Source organism: Tenrec ecaudatus, chromosome 16 (assembly GCF_050624435.1).
Source record: "Tenrec ecaudatus isolate mTenEca1 chromosome 16, mTenEca1.hap1, whole genome shotgun sequence".
Classification (NCBI taxonomy): domain Eukaryota; kingdom Metazoa; phylum Chordata; class Mammalia; order Afrosoricida; family Tenrecidae; genus Tenrec; species Tenrec ecaudatus.
The window spans coordinates 19,881,387-19,896,592 of NC_134545.1; the positions used below are offsets into that span (position 1 = coordinate 19,881,387).

Consider the following 15,206-nt stretch of genomic DNA (forward strand, 5'->3'; position numbering starts at 1 on the left):
TGGTACTGGTACCCAGTGAGGGAAAGCCATGGCCACTGTCCACATAGGGATTGGAGGACACTCCCAAGAGGACCAAGGGCGAGTCTGAGGCTGCTTACACACTCAAAGTACTCGTCACCCCAGCCTTAAAGCACCCCGGAGCATATTGGTCCTGTGTAGAAGTGTTTGCCAACCTCTGTTGTCTCTTTAGGAACCTTAGTTTCCCAGTGGAGTAGGCCTTGGTCTGCTTACCAAAAGGTTGCCGGTTCAAACCTATCAGCAACTACTCGGGAGAAAGATGAACAGCCTCAAGAATCCTAGGGAGCAGTTGTACTCTGTCCAATAGGTTGCTACAAGTTGGAATCGACTCAAGGGCATTGGCTGTGTGGGGTCCTGCAGGTTAGGCTTTGGGTTGCTGACCACCAGGCCAGTGGTTTGAACTCACCAGCTGTACCACAGGAGAAATATGAGGCAGTCAGCTTCCATAAAGATTAACAGTCCCCAGTGCTGAGAGTGGTGATACCGGGAGGATGGGTGGAAAGGGGGAACTGATTACAAGGATCTACATACAACCTGTTCCCTGGGGGGATGACAACAGAAAAGTGGGTGAAGGGAGACATTGGACAGTATAAGGTATGACTCATGATAATTTATAAATTATCAAGAGTTCATGAGAGAAGGGAGTGGGGAGGGAGGGAAAACTGAGCTGATGCCAGGGGCTTAAGTGGAGCGCAAATGTTTTGAGAATGATGTGGGTAACAGATGTAAAAATGTGCTTGACACGATGGATGGATGGATTGTGATAAGAGTTGTCAGAGCCCCCAATAAAATGATTTTTAAAAAGAGTGACGATCTCAGCAACCTTAGAGGCAGTTTCACTTTGTCCTGAGGCCCGTTCCTGTGGACTTCCACTGTTCCCACTGTGTTCTCTGCTAATTCCTTGAGCTTCCAAATAAGAAAGATTTGTCATCACAGGTTCAAGGAGTGCTGGCAGTGTACTGGTTACATGTCAGGCTGCTAGTTGCAGGGTCAGCAGTTCAAAACCACCAACCACTTCTCAGGCGAAAGACTAGGCTTTCTACTCCCTTAAAGAGTTCATCTTGATTCAGTGTATGAAACCTAGGATTGATGAACCTATTGGGACAGCAGGTGGAATAAGGGTTTCGGGGGGTGGGAGAGTAAAGGGAGATGATGACAATGTCAAGGAGTCCAGGAAGAAAAAAAATGTTTGGAAATTGATCGTGATAGCAATCGTACAGTTCTGCTTGATGTGATTGAATTATGGAATGATATATATGTATTAACTCCCAATTAGTAATAATGTTTTTTTAAGAGTTAGTTTTGGAAGCTCACAGGGGCAGTTATACCCTGTCCTAAAGGGTTGCTATGAGTTGGCATCAACTCTATCAATGGCAGCAAGTATAACGGTACATGGTAAAGGTGATTCTATTTATTGATCTCTTTAGTGGGGAAAAAGGGCCGTGTGTGTGCGCACGCACTTGTGCAGGCACTGTCCTCTGGGAAGCAGTGAGGGGACAGGAGAAGGCATGGTGACACTGGGCGAGACAGAGAAGGTTGGGCCTGGATAGGATTATACCTCGAGCACCCTGAGCACATCACAGGTCTCCCCTTCGCATCATGGGCCCTGCTGGGCATGCACCCTCCTTGGGAGGCCTGAGAAAGGGCCACTCGTTTTGGGAGCCGTGTTCCACTGGGGAGCCTGGGAAGACATGGACGTACCAGTTCCTCGAGCACAGACCCTCTAGCTCGATTGCTCGCTCTCGCTGACTTTCTGGGAGAAAGCTCTGACTTCATAATGCTCCCAGGGTCTCCTCAGTCACTGGTGACCGTGCGTGTAGGCCTCCTGTCCCGGCAGGCGCGTGAGATCTGGAGCGTTGCAGCCGGCCATGTCTGTTGTCTGTCATCATGTTGGGAAGGGCGCCCGCACAGTGTCCTGACAGCCACCACGGCAGCTGCCCGGAGCCCCTCTTTAGGACTTGGTGGGGTTGGTGACCCTCCCCATGAAGAGCAGGCAGTGAGTGCGGTGCTCGTAAACCAGAAACAGGAAGGGGCGGTCGATGGCGAAACGGACCTGTGTGGACAGCGGCATGAAGCCCACGCTGGTCACGGCAGCAGCCTGGGTGCCCTCCTCGTTCACCATGATGGTGCCTTGGTGCTTGAACTGTGGGCACAGAGCAGAGTGTTATCAGGCCCCATAGATGGACATGGCAGACAGAGCAAGGAGACCTCTTTCAGGAAGTGGGTCTAAAGACCGCAGTGAGCCCTACTCCCTCGTGGCCAGAGTGCCCTTGAAAAGGCCTGAAATCGCCTGTCTAGCTCAGTAATCGTGCTTAGCAGCCGTGGTGTGCAGCCAGCTTTGTTTCCACTCTTGGCAGTTCAGAGTGCAAGAGACCTATGGAGCTGAGCCCACAGGCCCCACTCTCACTCTCCAGCCTCCCTCTGGGGTACATGTCCATGAGGGGCCTTGGTCTACCCTGCCTCAGGTCCCTCTCTGGGGTGCATTGATGAGAAGACTAGCCTCAGGTGCTCTCTCTGGTGTGCATGTCCGTGAGAGGGTCCCTGGTCTGCCCCGACCTTAGCTCCTGCTCTGAAGTGTACATCTGTGAGGGACCTGCACGTCCATGAGAGGGGGCCTGGACTTGTGACTAGGTCAGCTAGTCTTTCCTGCTCTTTCATAGTCACAGGGTGAGCCTACGCAAGGCTGTACTTGAGTAGCTGCCCTTTGTGCAGTTGACCTTCCGGGGAGGCATGTGGCTGCCAGCTGTCCCCTGTGCAGTGGACTGTGCCCCCTGCAGGAGACACCCATTATGCCCCAGCCACCACCCTTTGAGCTCAGGCCGAGCGGCAGGGGCACGTGGGAAAGATTACCAGGTCGATGGTGATCTTGTCCTGAGAGATGCCCGACATGTCACCATTCTTATCAAACAGCGCTGTGATTCCCATCGCCTTCAGCACCTCCACCAGGTTGTAATTCTTCTCCAGCTTGAATTTGGGCAGAAGCACCTCTCTTGTTCTAGAGGATCCGGAAAGGCGGGGGCAGGGGGCTGTTACTCAGTTTAGGGAGTTTTACAACACAAGAAAAAAAATCACATTTTTATCTTCACCACTGACACCACAAGCTGCCTTTGCCCCAGAATGGACACTGCACTTCTTCAGGTCCTTAATCAGTGCCGTCCCAGGAGGACTCTGGGAAGAGGCCCCTCGTCAACCCCGCCTTCCCCCCTTCCCCAGGTTTATGGTGTAGAAAGTATCTGAAGAGAGTGTCTTGTCTGGTCCCCAGGTTCTAAGGTAACATGTGTTTTGTTCATAAGGGCCAGTGTTTGCCTCCAAAAGGAGCACAGGGGCTCGTGGGACAGGCTGCTAACGGGGAGGTGGGAGGTTGTGCCTGCTCTGTGGGAGAAAGAAGAGGCAGGCTGTCGACCTCTGTCAAGATTTGTGTCCTCTGCCACCCTCTGAAACACATCTGCTCTGCCGGAAGGGGTCACCGTGAGGTGGAATGTACTTGATGGCAGGTGGTTTAGTTCTGGATTGGAGAGGAGAAATGAGCCCTTGTGGTGCTGTGGATTAAGCCTTACACTACTAACTGGAAGACCAGTGGTTTTAGCCCACTAGCCGCTGTGAGGAAGAAAGCTAAGGCAGTCTGCTCTGGGAAAGATACACAGCCTTGGGAACTAGAGGGCCAGTTTTGTTCTGTCCTCAAGCTTTGCTGTAAGTCTGAATCCACTCCAGGACAGTCAGTGGACATGCTCAACTCTCTGCCTTGACATCAACCCATCCAGCCCCTCCCTCAGTGCACCCTGCCCTGAGTGGGAAGAGAGATGTGGAGCTTACACTCTGTATGGCAATCGGAGGTTCCCGGGTGAGTGGCGGTGGAAGCACAGACAGACAGCACTAAGACATAGCCAGCCACCAGTGGGTCTCGTCCGGAAGAAGGCTTATGGCCTGAGGTTGTCCAGCCCCTGGAAGCTGGTGTGGGTCTGAGGGCTTTGTGGAGCCAGTAGACTGCCCCTGGCATATCTCCCTGAAACCCTGCTCCAATATTTATTAATTATAATTAACTGTAGTATACTCTTTCAAGCCCGAGATTTGCAATGTGGAGTAAGAAATAACAAGAGTCCCCTCAACAGATAAAAAAAATTTTCTTAAGGAGCCCTGTTGGCATAGTGGTTACTCGTTGGATGGTTAACTGCAAGGTCAGCAGTTCAAAACCACCATCTACTCCAAGGGAGAAAGACAGAGCTTTCTACTCGAGTAAAGAGTTACAGTCTCAGAAATCCACAGGGGCAGTTCTACCCTGTCCTTAGAAAGTCAGGATGAGTTGACATCAAGTCGATGGCAGTGATTTTGGTTTGGGGGTTAGGGGATTTCTTGGGTAGGGGAGCAGGGGAACCGATCTTTGTTGGACACCTAGGGGTCTCAAGCACTGAGGGTGCTCAACATAGCTCATGCTATTGGTTTCTCCCAGAAGCCCCTTGGAGAGATGGAGCTGTGGCTAAAAGCACAGAGCCCAAATGTGACAGAATCGAATTGTCTCAAAGGCAATTCCAAGCCTCCTGTTCTGCCCCACCCCCAACCCCAGCATTGGCCCTGTCACTGGAGCACAGATGTGTTTTCAGCAAATGCTCTCTGATCAGTCTTGCCGCGTCAGGCATTCTTAGATATTTGTGTGTTTCCTCCCTTTTCTTAAAATCACCTCAGGCCCAATATCACTGCCCCCACCCCAAAAGCCCAGTGCCATCAAGCTGAACCTGACCCACGGCAACCCTACAGAACGGAGTTGAACTGCTCCCTGGGTTTCCAAGGCTCTCGGTCTCTACAGAAGTGGACTGCTGCGTCTTCGCCCATGGAGCCAACTGCCAACCTTTCTGCCCGCAGCCCAGTGCTTAGCCCACTCTGCCACTCACCCCACCCCCAAGCCTTTCTATATGGATCTGAAACAGCCCACCTGTTTGTCATACTCTTCTGCCACCGCTCCACCACCTGGGGCGTCAGCTGCGCTTCCAGGGTCTTCATGGCCGACAGCTTGTGGGGGACTGCGATGAGCATGCTGATGCCCCCGACATACTCCAGCTGCAGGACCTCACAGTCAAGCTCCTGGTCACTCGCTGCCAGGAAGGTCCCCTTGGTCTGCATCATGGGCACCTTGACCACCTCACGCTCATTCAGCCGGAAGTTGTGGTTGTGCGTCATTTCTACAGGGAACTTGTTCACCCAGGAGCCTGCAGCATGGCCAGAGTGAGAGCCCCCTTAGTATGCCTAAGAAAGAGCCCCCGGAACCCCAAAGGTTCGTTTACACTCTGACTGGGACAGCTGATACTAGTGGTCCCGGGGCCACACTCAGAACCACTGTCTCGGAAGAGACCCCACCTGAGAAGTTGCGAAAGTTAGCGCCCAGCAGTGGTAACGAGGTTTGTTAGATGCCTGGGGTAGACTGCATCTGGGTCTGACCCTATTGCCATCGAAAAGATTCCAATTTATAGTGACCCTGAAGGAGAGGGAAGAACTGTCAGTTTTTAGAGGTGCAGACAGCCACATCTTCCTCCTGAGGAGCAACTGGGGTGGATTCCTTCTGCTGACCCTGCGGTGAGCAGCCCAACGCATAGCCTGGCCTCTGGTGCACTTAGAAAATGTGCTCCTGTGAGCTGATCCTGCCCTCTGTGGGGTTGTCTTCACGAGCCCCAGGGGTGTAGTGGTTATTCGTTGGACTGCTAACCTCAGAGTCAACGGTTCAAAACCGTCAGCTGCTCTGTGGGAGAAAGATGGAGCTTTCTACTCCCAGAGAGTTCCAGTCTTGGAAACTCACAGGGGCAGTTCTGCCCTGTCTGCTGGTGACAGATAGGGGGCTAGGGATGGAAGGGCCATGGCTAGATGCACCAGAGATTGGGCCTTTACTAATAGCTGAGCCCTTCTGGTGCTAGTGCAGGGGGTTCAGCACGGGGCTGCTTACCACAAGGCTCCTCAGGAGAAAGGGAAGGCAGCCTGCTCCCATAGAGATGGACAGGCTTGGAAACTCACAGGAGCAATTCTGGAGTCAGTATAGACTAATTGGCAGTGGGTGTGGGCTTTTAAAACTTGTTCCTGTGGGCAGGCAAGTGATTATAAATGGATCATGCCCCCTCGTCTTCTCAGCCACCTGCTGGTGGGGCACTTGCTGTCGCCTCTGCCTTTCTCCATGAGGGGACGGATGGGAGAACTGTATTCCCACTGACAAGCCAAGGAACCATGGGGCCCCAGAGTCCTCAGGAAGGAGCCCTGGTGGCAGTAATGGTCAGCAGTTCAAAACCACCAGCTGTTTTGTGGGAGAAAGAAGGGGCTTTCTACTCCCAGAAACTCCCAGGGTAATTCAACCTTGTCCAGTAGTCTCACCCTGAATCGGAACCAACTTGATGACAGTGAGTTTTCTAGAGTCCTTGGGGATCAGCCCCAGCTTCTGCCTGCCAGATCTTGTGCAGGTAGGAAGAGCAGCTGTGTATGGTAGTGACCAGGCCTACTGCACACCTGCCCAGCTCTCTCTTCCAGAATCCTGGGTTCATGCGGGAAAGGGCAGCTGCCTCCAGCTCAGTCCTATTGGGGGCTTTGCTAAAGACAGGCTCCTTCTGGTCTGTATGAATTCACATGCTGTATTTCTAGTTCCCAGGGTGACTCTGCCCCTTCCTAGAAAGTGCCCTCGTACATGACTCGGAACAGTTATGTGAGAACAAAGTGTGCATTTCCCTCGCCCACTCATGCAAAAGACCCATAGCCCTCTACCCTTGAGTCAGTTCCAACTCATAGCAACTTTGTACAGGGTTTTCTAAGACCATAGAGCTAACGGGCCAACAGCCACATCTGTCTCCCCCAGAGTGGCTGGTGGTGTCCGCTGCCCAGCATGTAACTACTATGCCGCCACTGTGCTTCCTCCATGCAGAATCACCCGGAACAGGTCAGATGTTCATGCCAGCTGTTGGAGCTGACCAGTTTACAACAGATATGTTTTTTAGACACATCCCCCAAAATGGAAAAGCTCTACTGGCAGAGCTTTCAAAGAATGCATTTTTCCCACCAGGTGGGCATCAAGCAACTCGCTCTGAGTTAATGCACCCGGTGGCATCACCTGGGAAGGTTTTCTCTGGTCACAATGTTTTTTTTTTTTTTTGATGGCTGATTTAAAAGAGCAGAGCGTGCAGCTGTGAAATTGTTTCCTGCTCAGGAAAAATACGACAAACCTCATTCAGGACATCCTTCAACTTTCCGAATAGACAAAAATGCGGCAAAATTCCTGCACTTGTGCTTGAAGACTGACAACAGACCACTGAAGAGATGGGGAAGTTATCTGGAATACGTGGAGCTCAGTGTAGCAAAATTTGATGGAAGATTTGGGAATGAAAGGGTTGCTGGGAAATTTGTACCTCGAATTCTGACTGATTCGAGTGGAAACATACCATGCTTTGAAATAACAGCTCCAAAGTGACCCAGACTTTTATCCAAAGTTATTACTGATGACAAGACATGGTGGTATTCTTATGACCCCAGAAGCAAACGTCAGTCAAGCCAGTGGAAGATGTCATCGTGTCAACTCACCCCAAAAAAGCTCATCAAGTAAAATCAAAGATCAAGACAATGCACATTTGTTTTTTGATGTGAGGAGGATAAGGTATTTGGAGTTTGTTCCATCAGGTCAGACTGTTAATCAAGTTTTCTATTTAGAGGTTCTGAAAAGATTGCATAACAGCGTGTAACAAAAAAGGCCTGATTTGTGGCAGATGAGGGACTGGTTTTGCCACCACGACCCTGCACCTGCTCACACAGCCATCTCAGTGCACCAGTTTCTATCGAAAAAAGACATGCCTCTCTTGCCCCACACACCTGACCTCACTCCATGTGACTTTTTGTTTTCAAAAATGCAGAGGGACGTGAAAGGACAGCTATTTGACAACTTAGAAGAGGTGAAGAAAAAAACGAGGGAGGTGCTGTCAGCCATCCAAACAAATGAGTTTGAAAGATGTTTCCAAGAATGGAATTGCAATGCAGACAAATGTGTTGCGTGTCATAGAGACTACTTTGAAGCTGTTAAGGTTCTTTTGTCTTAAAAAAAAATTCTGTTTATTGGGAGGTACCCCCTCGTAGGTCTGCTTACTGAAAACAGGTTAAGAAAACCAATTCTCTGCCATTGAGTTGATGCTGACTGAAAGCAGCCCCAAAGGACAAGGTAGAACAACCCTTGTGGGTTTCCGAGACTCTAGCTCTTAAGGAATAGAAGGCCTGGTCTTTTCCCACATTGTGGTTGGTGGTTTCAAACTGCTGACCTTGTGTTTTGCAGCTCAACAGGTAACCACTATTCTCTCGGGCTTCCTTCCAACAACAGGGTTCAGACCAGAAAAAGAATAATAGCCCTCAAATCCATTTGACCAAATGCCTGGTTTGTGTTCTTCCCTGCACTTTACCAAGGTGGCTGAAAGTTCTCACCCTTGGCCACGCCCCTAACCAGCTCTGTGCCCTTGGAGCATCACTGTTTCCTGGGGACACCGTCCCACGGTTGGTGGGAGGATGGAGCAAGTTTCAACCCTTTGCGTCCCCTTGCTTGGGCCCTCCCTGCTCCTGGGCCTCTGAGGTGACCATGAGCCTGACGTCATGGGTAGCTGGCAGACGAAGGCCCCTGGCTGGCATTTTAGCCCCCTGCGTCCTGAAAAAGAGCTTGCCATTTTGAAGAGAGGCCATTTCTTACCTTTGAAATAGATGCAATTTAGGATCATCATCTGGGTTGCGGGGTTGACACTCTGCAGTGCGTCCTTGATGAGGCCCTTGGTCAGCTTCAGGACATGGTGGTTGGTCTTCTCGATGAAGGCCGGATCCTCGAAGTCGGCCGGCTGAGCCTCTGCAAAGTAGTACTCTTGCACCTTGGCCTTGAAGTCCTCCTGAATGGGGAAGCGCTCCTGGACGTAAAGGTCATTGACAGCCCGCAGCACGTACCCAAAGTTCCTCCGGAAGAGGCGGTGTGTGAGCTTTCGGAAGAGGTTGTGCACTGTCACCGTCTCATACTTTTTGCTGGCGTTGACAAAATCCTCAAAGTGCAGCACTGTGTGGACTTGGTCAAGGGCATCGCCCTGCAAGCCCAGGGAAATCATGCTCATGGCTGTGGAGATGCCCACGGGTGCTATGAAGATGTTCTCCGCCGCACCTACCTGCTCCTTGAGGGCCCGGTAGAGGCTGAAAGCGAACTTGGCATTGAGGATGTTGAGGCGCTGGATGCGGCTCTTGCCTGGGAAGAGCTGGAGGATGTTGCCGGCATGGGCCGCAGGGTCGATGGGCGCCACAGCGTCGATGATGTCGATGTAGTCGTCATCCTCGCTCAGGAGCTTCTCCAGGTCCAGGTAGTCCTCGTCCTCCTCGCCCTCATCCAGCCAGACATCGGTGACTGTGTTCTCCTTGTGGAAGTTGGCGGCGATGATGGGCAGGCCCGGGGTTGTGTTGGTCAGTGGCTCCGGCTCTGTAGGGCCCCCTGCCGGGCCGGCGCTCCCCCACCAGGCAGATGTTAGGAGAGCAAGGAGGAGCGAACAGAGCAGACGGATCATCTTGGCTGCAGGGAGAAGCACACACACACAAATAAACATAGTGAGCACCGCAGCCCAGCCAATGTCTGTGTGAGGTGAGGTCCAGACCCAAACCAAACCCACTGCCATTGAGTTGAAGCTAACTGACAGCAACCCTGTAGGACAGGGTGGAACTGCCCGGTGGATATCCTAGACTGTAATTCTTCACAGGAGTAGAAAGCCCTGTCTTTCTCCCATGGAGCAGCTAGCTGGTGGTTTTGAACTGCTGGCCTTGCAGTTAGCAGCTCAACTCATAACAGCTCCACCACCAGAGCTCCTCGAGGTGAGGTCAGAAGGTCATTATTAGAGGAGCCTAAGCACCACTCCATTCAAGAACATGAGCCCATTTCTAATACCTGGACACTGGTACTGTAGCACGTCCCCTGCCTGTGCTCAGGAAGGATTTGACTTGCTTGTCAAATCAGGTGTCGCTATCAAGTGAGTTCTGCCCGTGCCTAGGATATGGACTGTCACACGTGACCCCAAGGCAACTTCTTCCAACGCCAGCAAGAAGCTCAGGTTTTGCTGTGTTGGTTGTGTCTGTCATCTTGTAGTTCCATGTTGGGCTGCTAACTGCAGGGTCAGCAGTTCTAACCCACCAGCTGCTCTGTGGGAGATAGACAAGTCTTTCCACCCTTATAAAGAGTTACAGTCTTGGAAACTTACAGGCAGTTCTGCTGTGCCCTATAAGGTCACTCTGAGTCAGCATCGACTCAGTGGCAGTGAGTTTGTTTTTTGGGGAGGTACTTGAGAACCAGACTCTCAGCCTCCTATGTAGGCCAGGTGAGAGGTACTGACTCCTGTTGGTTAAACACTGTTGACACAGTGGTTTAGGCACTGGTCTGCTGACTCCAAGATAGGCAGTTCAAACCCACAAGCCACTTCACAGGAGAAGGATGAGGCCATTTGTTCCCATAAAGGTTGACAGTCTCAGAAACCCTATACAGGGTCCCTATGAATCAGAATGGACTCAGTGTAGTGGGTTAGGGTTACTTTATCTTTGAACTTGTGAGGACTGAAGATGGGACTAATGATACGGAGACCTTAGTTGGCACTGAGTGGACCTCCAGCCTCTTGGCTGCCATAGCTGAGCAGCTAGCTGTCATCACCACCCAGCAGCCTGGATACCCACTTGGACTGTGGTCAGATGTGTGGGTATCAGTAAGAGCAGCAACCATGACACTGCATGTCATCTCCCAGTGTCGCCTTCTTTGCCATTATACGGCCCAGGGGGTTGGTGAGGAGTGGGAGTGGGGTGGATGTCACAGCCCCAAAGGTGGCAGCAGCTAGACTCAAAGCAAACTGGCTGCCTCCCCAGCTACTCGGTGGCCTCTGTAGACAACCCCGCATTCTGCCTCCAGGCTCCTCCTCAAGTTGCTCCTTAAGGCTGTCCCCTAACCCCCTTCCAACGTCTCCCCCCAAAACCCTAAACTCATTGTTACCAAATCGATTCTGACGCATAGTGTGCTCCGTAGGACAGTGCAGCATGGCCCCTGTGGGTTTCTAAGGCTGTCTGTCGTTACTGGAACAGGGAGCCCCATTGCTTTCCTTTTTGGCGGCTGATGACTGGGGCTGCCACCTACCTTCAGTTGGGCACCCCTCTCCTGATACAGACACAGGAACACAATCTGCCCACAGGCTGTGTTCCTGCCATCTGAGAGATTTCTGGTTGCAGGCTTTCATGCGGGGAACCTCTGAGTGGCTAGCTTTGAAGGCATCTGTGTTCCCCACCCCCCAGTACTCAACACTGTGGGCCTTGGTGGCCCCTATAAAGGACTTGCCAAATAGCATTAGGTCCTGATTCTAAAGAGCTCGGGGCATGGGGTGTTGGTGGCAGTGCATTTATCAAAAAGGTAGGTAATCTCCCAAGCAATGAGGTAGAGAAGCCTGCCTGGCACCCATGAACCATATATCATCCTCACTATAAACCAACCCACCAACCAAAACCCAGCTCACTGGCATTGAATCAATGCTGACTCATAGCCACCCTTATAAGACAGTCGAACTGCCCCTGGGGGTTACTGAGACTCTTTCCCAAGGAGCAGCTGGTGGTTTCAAACTGCTGCCTATGCTGATTGCAGCCAAACATGTAAGCACTAACCACCAAGGCTCCTCCCACCCCCTCTACATGTACGTCTTAAAACCACCTCGACAGGAAAGCAGACCTCCCCTCAGCTGGGGTCATTTTCTCAAGAGGCAGGAGAGGGACCATTCAGTTGCTGCCATACAACATTGGGCTAAGGTCACCCCCACCAACAGACACTCACTTCCACCAGAGTGATAGGCTAACCTTCCTGGAAAGTCAAGTCAGGATGGGGGGAGGGCCTCTGGCCTTAAGTAAGGGATGGAAATAACCTATCAGAGAGTATGGAGAGACAAAGTCGATTACAGTGATAAATCTGACTTGATTGGTTAAAACTTGGTCACTGGATCTCCCTTTGGACATATTTTGAGCTTGGTGTGGCTTTTAGTATTTTCTAGTTTTGTTGTTTTTCCAGATTGGGTCTTATCTCTGCTTTATTTTGTTGTTGGTAGTGTTCTTGACTCTCTATTATGTGTCTTTCTATGCTTCTCGGTATATGAAACCCAGGTTGGATGAATCTGTAGAGACAATAACTAGAATAAGGGTTCCTGGGGGCTGTGGTGGGGGGGGGGGGGTTAGGGAGCCAATATCAAAGAGTACAAGAAGGAAAATATGTTTAAATAATTATGGTAGCGATTGTACAATGCTGCTTGATATGACTGAACTATTGAAGGACATGATGTCTGGATTATGTATGTCCTAATAAAATTATTTTTCAGAGTAAAAGGGAGAGAGGGACACACATGTCTCAGAGAAGGCAATTATATTTCTGCTGATAGGTAAATTTTTTCAGTAATAAGAGAGTTAGCTTGGTGGAAATCATCTGAATTGGGGAAGGCCTCTCAGATCAAGCAAGGTCAAAAGACAAATAAACCAGAATAAATAGGAGTTCAGGAAAACAAATTTGAGACCTGCTAGGGATCCGGGGGTGAAGGCAATGCATGCCTGTGTTTAGCCTGGTGTTCATCCAACCTGTTTGAAGCTGCTTGTACCCTGACCCAGTATTATATGATGAAAAACCAAAACTAATTTTCATTATTTTTCCTGAGCTAAAGGAGGAAATATCCTCAATGTTTTCTGTAAATCAAAATGAAGGGTCTAAGATAGTGGTTCCCAACCTTCCTAATGTCGCGACCCTTTAATATAGTTTCTCATGTGGTGGTGACCCCCAATCATAAAATTATTTTCGTTGCTACTTCATCACTGTCATTTTGCTACTATTATGAATTGGGCGACCCCTATGAAAGGGTTGTTTGACCCCCAAAGGAGTCGCAACCCAAGGGTTGAGAACCGCTGGCCTAAGAGGACCTTAATTGTCTAGCGACTGAAAGCCCAGTACCATCAAGTCAGCCGTCCTGGTGGTTGTCATGGTTACTTGTTGGGCTGTGATCCACAAGGTCAGCAGTTCAAAACCACCAGCAAGAGGCAGATGGGGCTTTCTACTCCTATAAAGAGGTACAGTCTCAGAACCCCACAGGGGCAGTTCTACTCTGTTCTGTCAGGTCACTATCAGTTGGGATCTTCTCAGTGACAGTGAGTTTGGTTTTGGTTTGGCCGTCCTGTTGATTCTGACCCCTGGGGAACCACCCTGTGGGATTCCCACAGCTGTCAGCCGTCATGGGAGCAGACAACTGGGGGATTCCAACTACAACCTGCCCACCTGAAGCCGAACACTGAAGCCCACTGCGCTACCAGGATGTCTTGGTTTGGCTGCTTCCAAAACCAAACCCCCTGAAAGTTTCTGAAACTATCTCTTTACAGGAGTGGAACAGCCCTGTCTTTCTCTAATTTTGCGATCTAGTACCACAAAAAAACATATAAGCCAACTTAAATTATAACTAGGTTTTTAGGTTATGTTTAAATTCAAAATACTTCCTCTGTCAAGAGCCATATTTTTTTTAAAGCAAATGGTTCAAAGTTTGTTTGCACAGACTTTTCATGTAACACGTTCTGATATTGACAACATGGAGCAGGTGGGGCTTCCTGGTGGTTCCCTGGAGCTGGACAAACCAGGACACCTTGTCCTTCTCAGGGGACAGAGACCTCCAGCAGCAGAAGTGGGAGGGAGAGCCTGGATTTAGAAAAAACACTTGGTTTTGATGTAACCTCTGGCTGCAGGAGCAGCATAGAGAGCAAAACCGTCCACCCACAGAAGTCACTGGGCTTGTGGACTTGCACGTCTGCTTTATTCGCTCTCCCCTCCCTACTTGTGCATGTGCTCACTGCAGGCCTGCGTTCATGCCTGTTCTTCGCTGAGCCATGTGAAAGTTGTCTGCATGTCTGACAGGGCTTCCAAAAGCTCAGGGGAAAATGAATGGAAAGCAACTGCAAATTAACCATATAAAAGGAAGAAAGGTAATTGAATTTTCCCATGAAGCCCCCTTGGATGTCATGTAGTCGCCCACCCTTGACACTAATACGTCAGCGGAGATTGCCAGAGAACAGGCGTATTCTCACACCTCACCCAAGCTCAGTTACCCAAGTGAAATACGTCTTAACAAAGACAGTATTTCCGTTCGCAGCAACAGCTCAAGGTCCAGTTTTTCCAGTTGCCCCACAGCATAACCGACCGACTTGCACCCCAAGCAGGCTGCAAGTAGGGAAAGCAATGTCTGAGAGACTAGAGAAAGCAGGCGGAGTGTATGGTTGGAGGGAGAGATGAAGCTCCTAGGGAAAGATTGCTAGTGAAATGTCCGAGACCAGACTTACCTCCCTCCATGCCGCCTAGCCGTGAAGGTGCCCGAATGGACGCCACCGAGGCCACCAGTGGAATTTCAACGTGAACTTTGGCGCTAGGCTGTTATTGCAGATTTCCCAATGCAAACATGTCCCAAATCAAACAGTACCCCTACAGCTTTGTCAGCACAAACCCTCGAATCGGCCTCTGCTCACTGCCAGGCGCTTGTGACTCCTCAGCTCAAGTTCTGGTGCCACTGCCGCCGGAATCGCCATGTCCGCTGGGGAAGCTGTGAGCTCGCAGAGCCCTTGCTTCAGGGACTGTCCTTTCTGAAGTCACCACGAGAGTCTCCAGGGCACAGTGCTCCCCTGAACGCAGAGGCTGCGCATTCATCTGCCATGTGTCTCTTCTCGTACAAAGTGCCGAAGGCGAGCTGCTTATACCCAGCCTTGCCTTACTCTGCTCTGCTGGCTTGGCAGGGCTGACCATCCCGGGGGCAGGGGCCCCATCCTAGAGAAGTTGAGGGGAACGTGTGAGCCTAGTGCAGGGAACCAGGGAGTAGGACCTTCCTGTGGTCAGCGGGGCCATGCTCTCCGACAGGAACGCGCCATGCTATCTGCTGTCAGAGAAGCAGCGGTTCTCAGACTCCAGTCCTTTCAGGCACTCCTGGACACCCGCTGGGTTATGATTAAGAACCACCGTCTGCACCTAGTCCTGGCTGTGTGTGTGCGTCCCCTACCCCACCCCCCAGTTCCCAGTGGGGAAGTTGCTGGAAAGGGGGTGGGATCGTTAGGCTTTTCTCAGGATAGGCTGGGCCCCTCCAACTTTCAGATGAGTAGCCAGTCAAGCCAGTCACCCTCACCATTCACAGACTCCC

The 15,206-nt window shown here is 51.0% G+C and overlaps 2 protein-coding genes across 2 annotated transcripts in view; one reads left to right on the forward strand and one right to left on the reverse strand.

Annotated features, from left to right (window-relative positions):
* PI4KA (phosphatidylinositol 4-kinase alpha) overlaps nucleotides 1-15,206 on the forward strand; it is a 107,095-nt gene that overhangs the window by 57,374 nt on the left and 34,515 nt on the right. The gene's annotated exons all lie outside the window — the stretch shown is intronic.
* SERPIND1 (serpin family D member 1) lies at nucleotides 1,970-9,551 on the reverse strand. The gene is made up of 4 exons (XM_075534605.1): nucleotides 8,705-9,551; nucleotides 4,946-5,219; nucleotides 2,869-3,013; nucleotides 1,970-2,161 (listed from the first exon to the last, which is right to left on the reverse strand). Exons 1-4 carry the CDS (start codon nucleotides 9,549-9,551, stop codon nucleotides 1,970-1,972), a joined length of 1,458 nt encoding a protein of 485 aa, XP_075390720.1.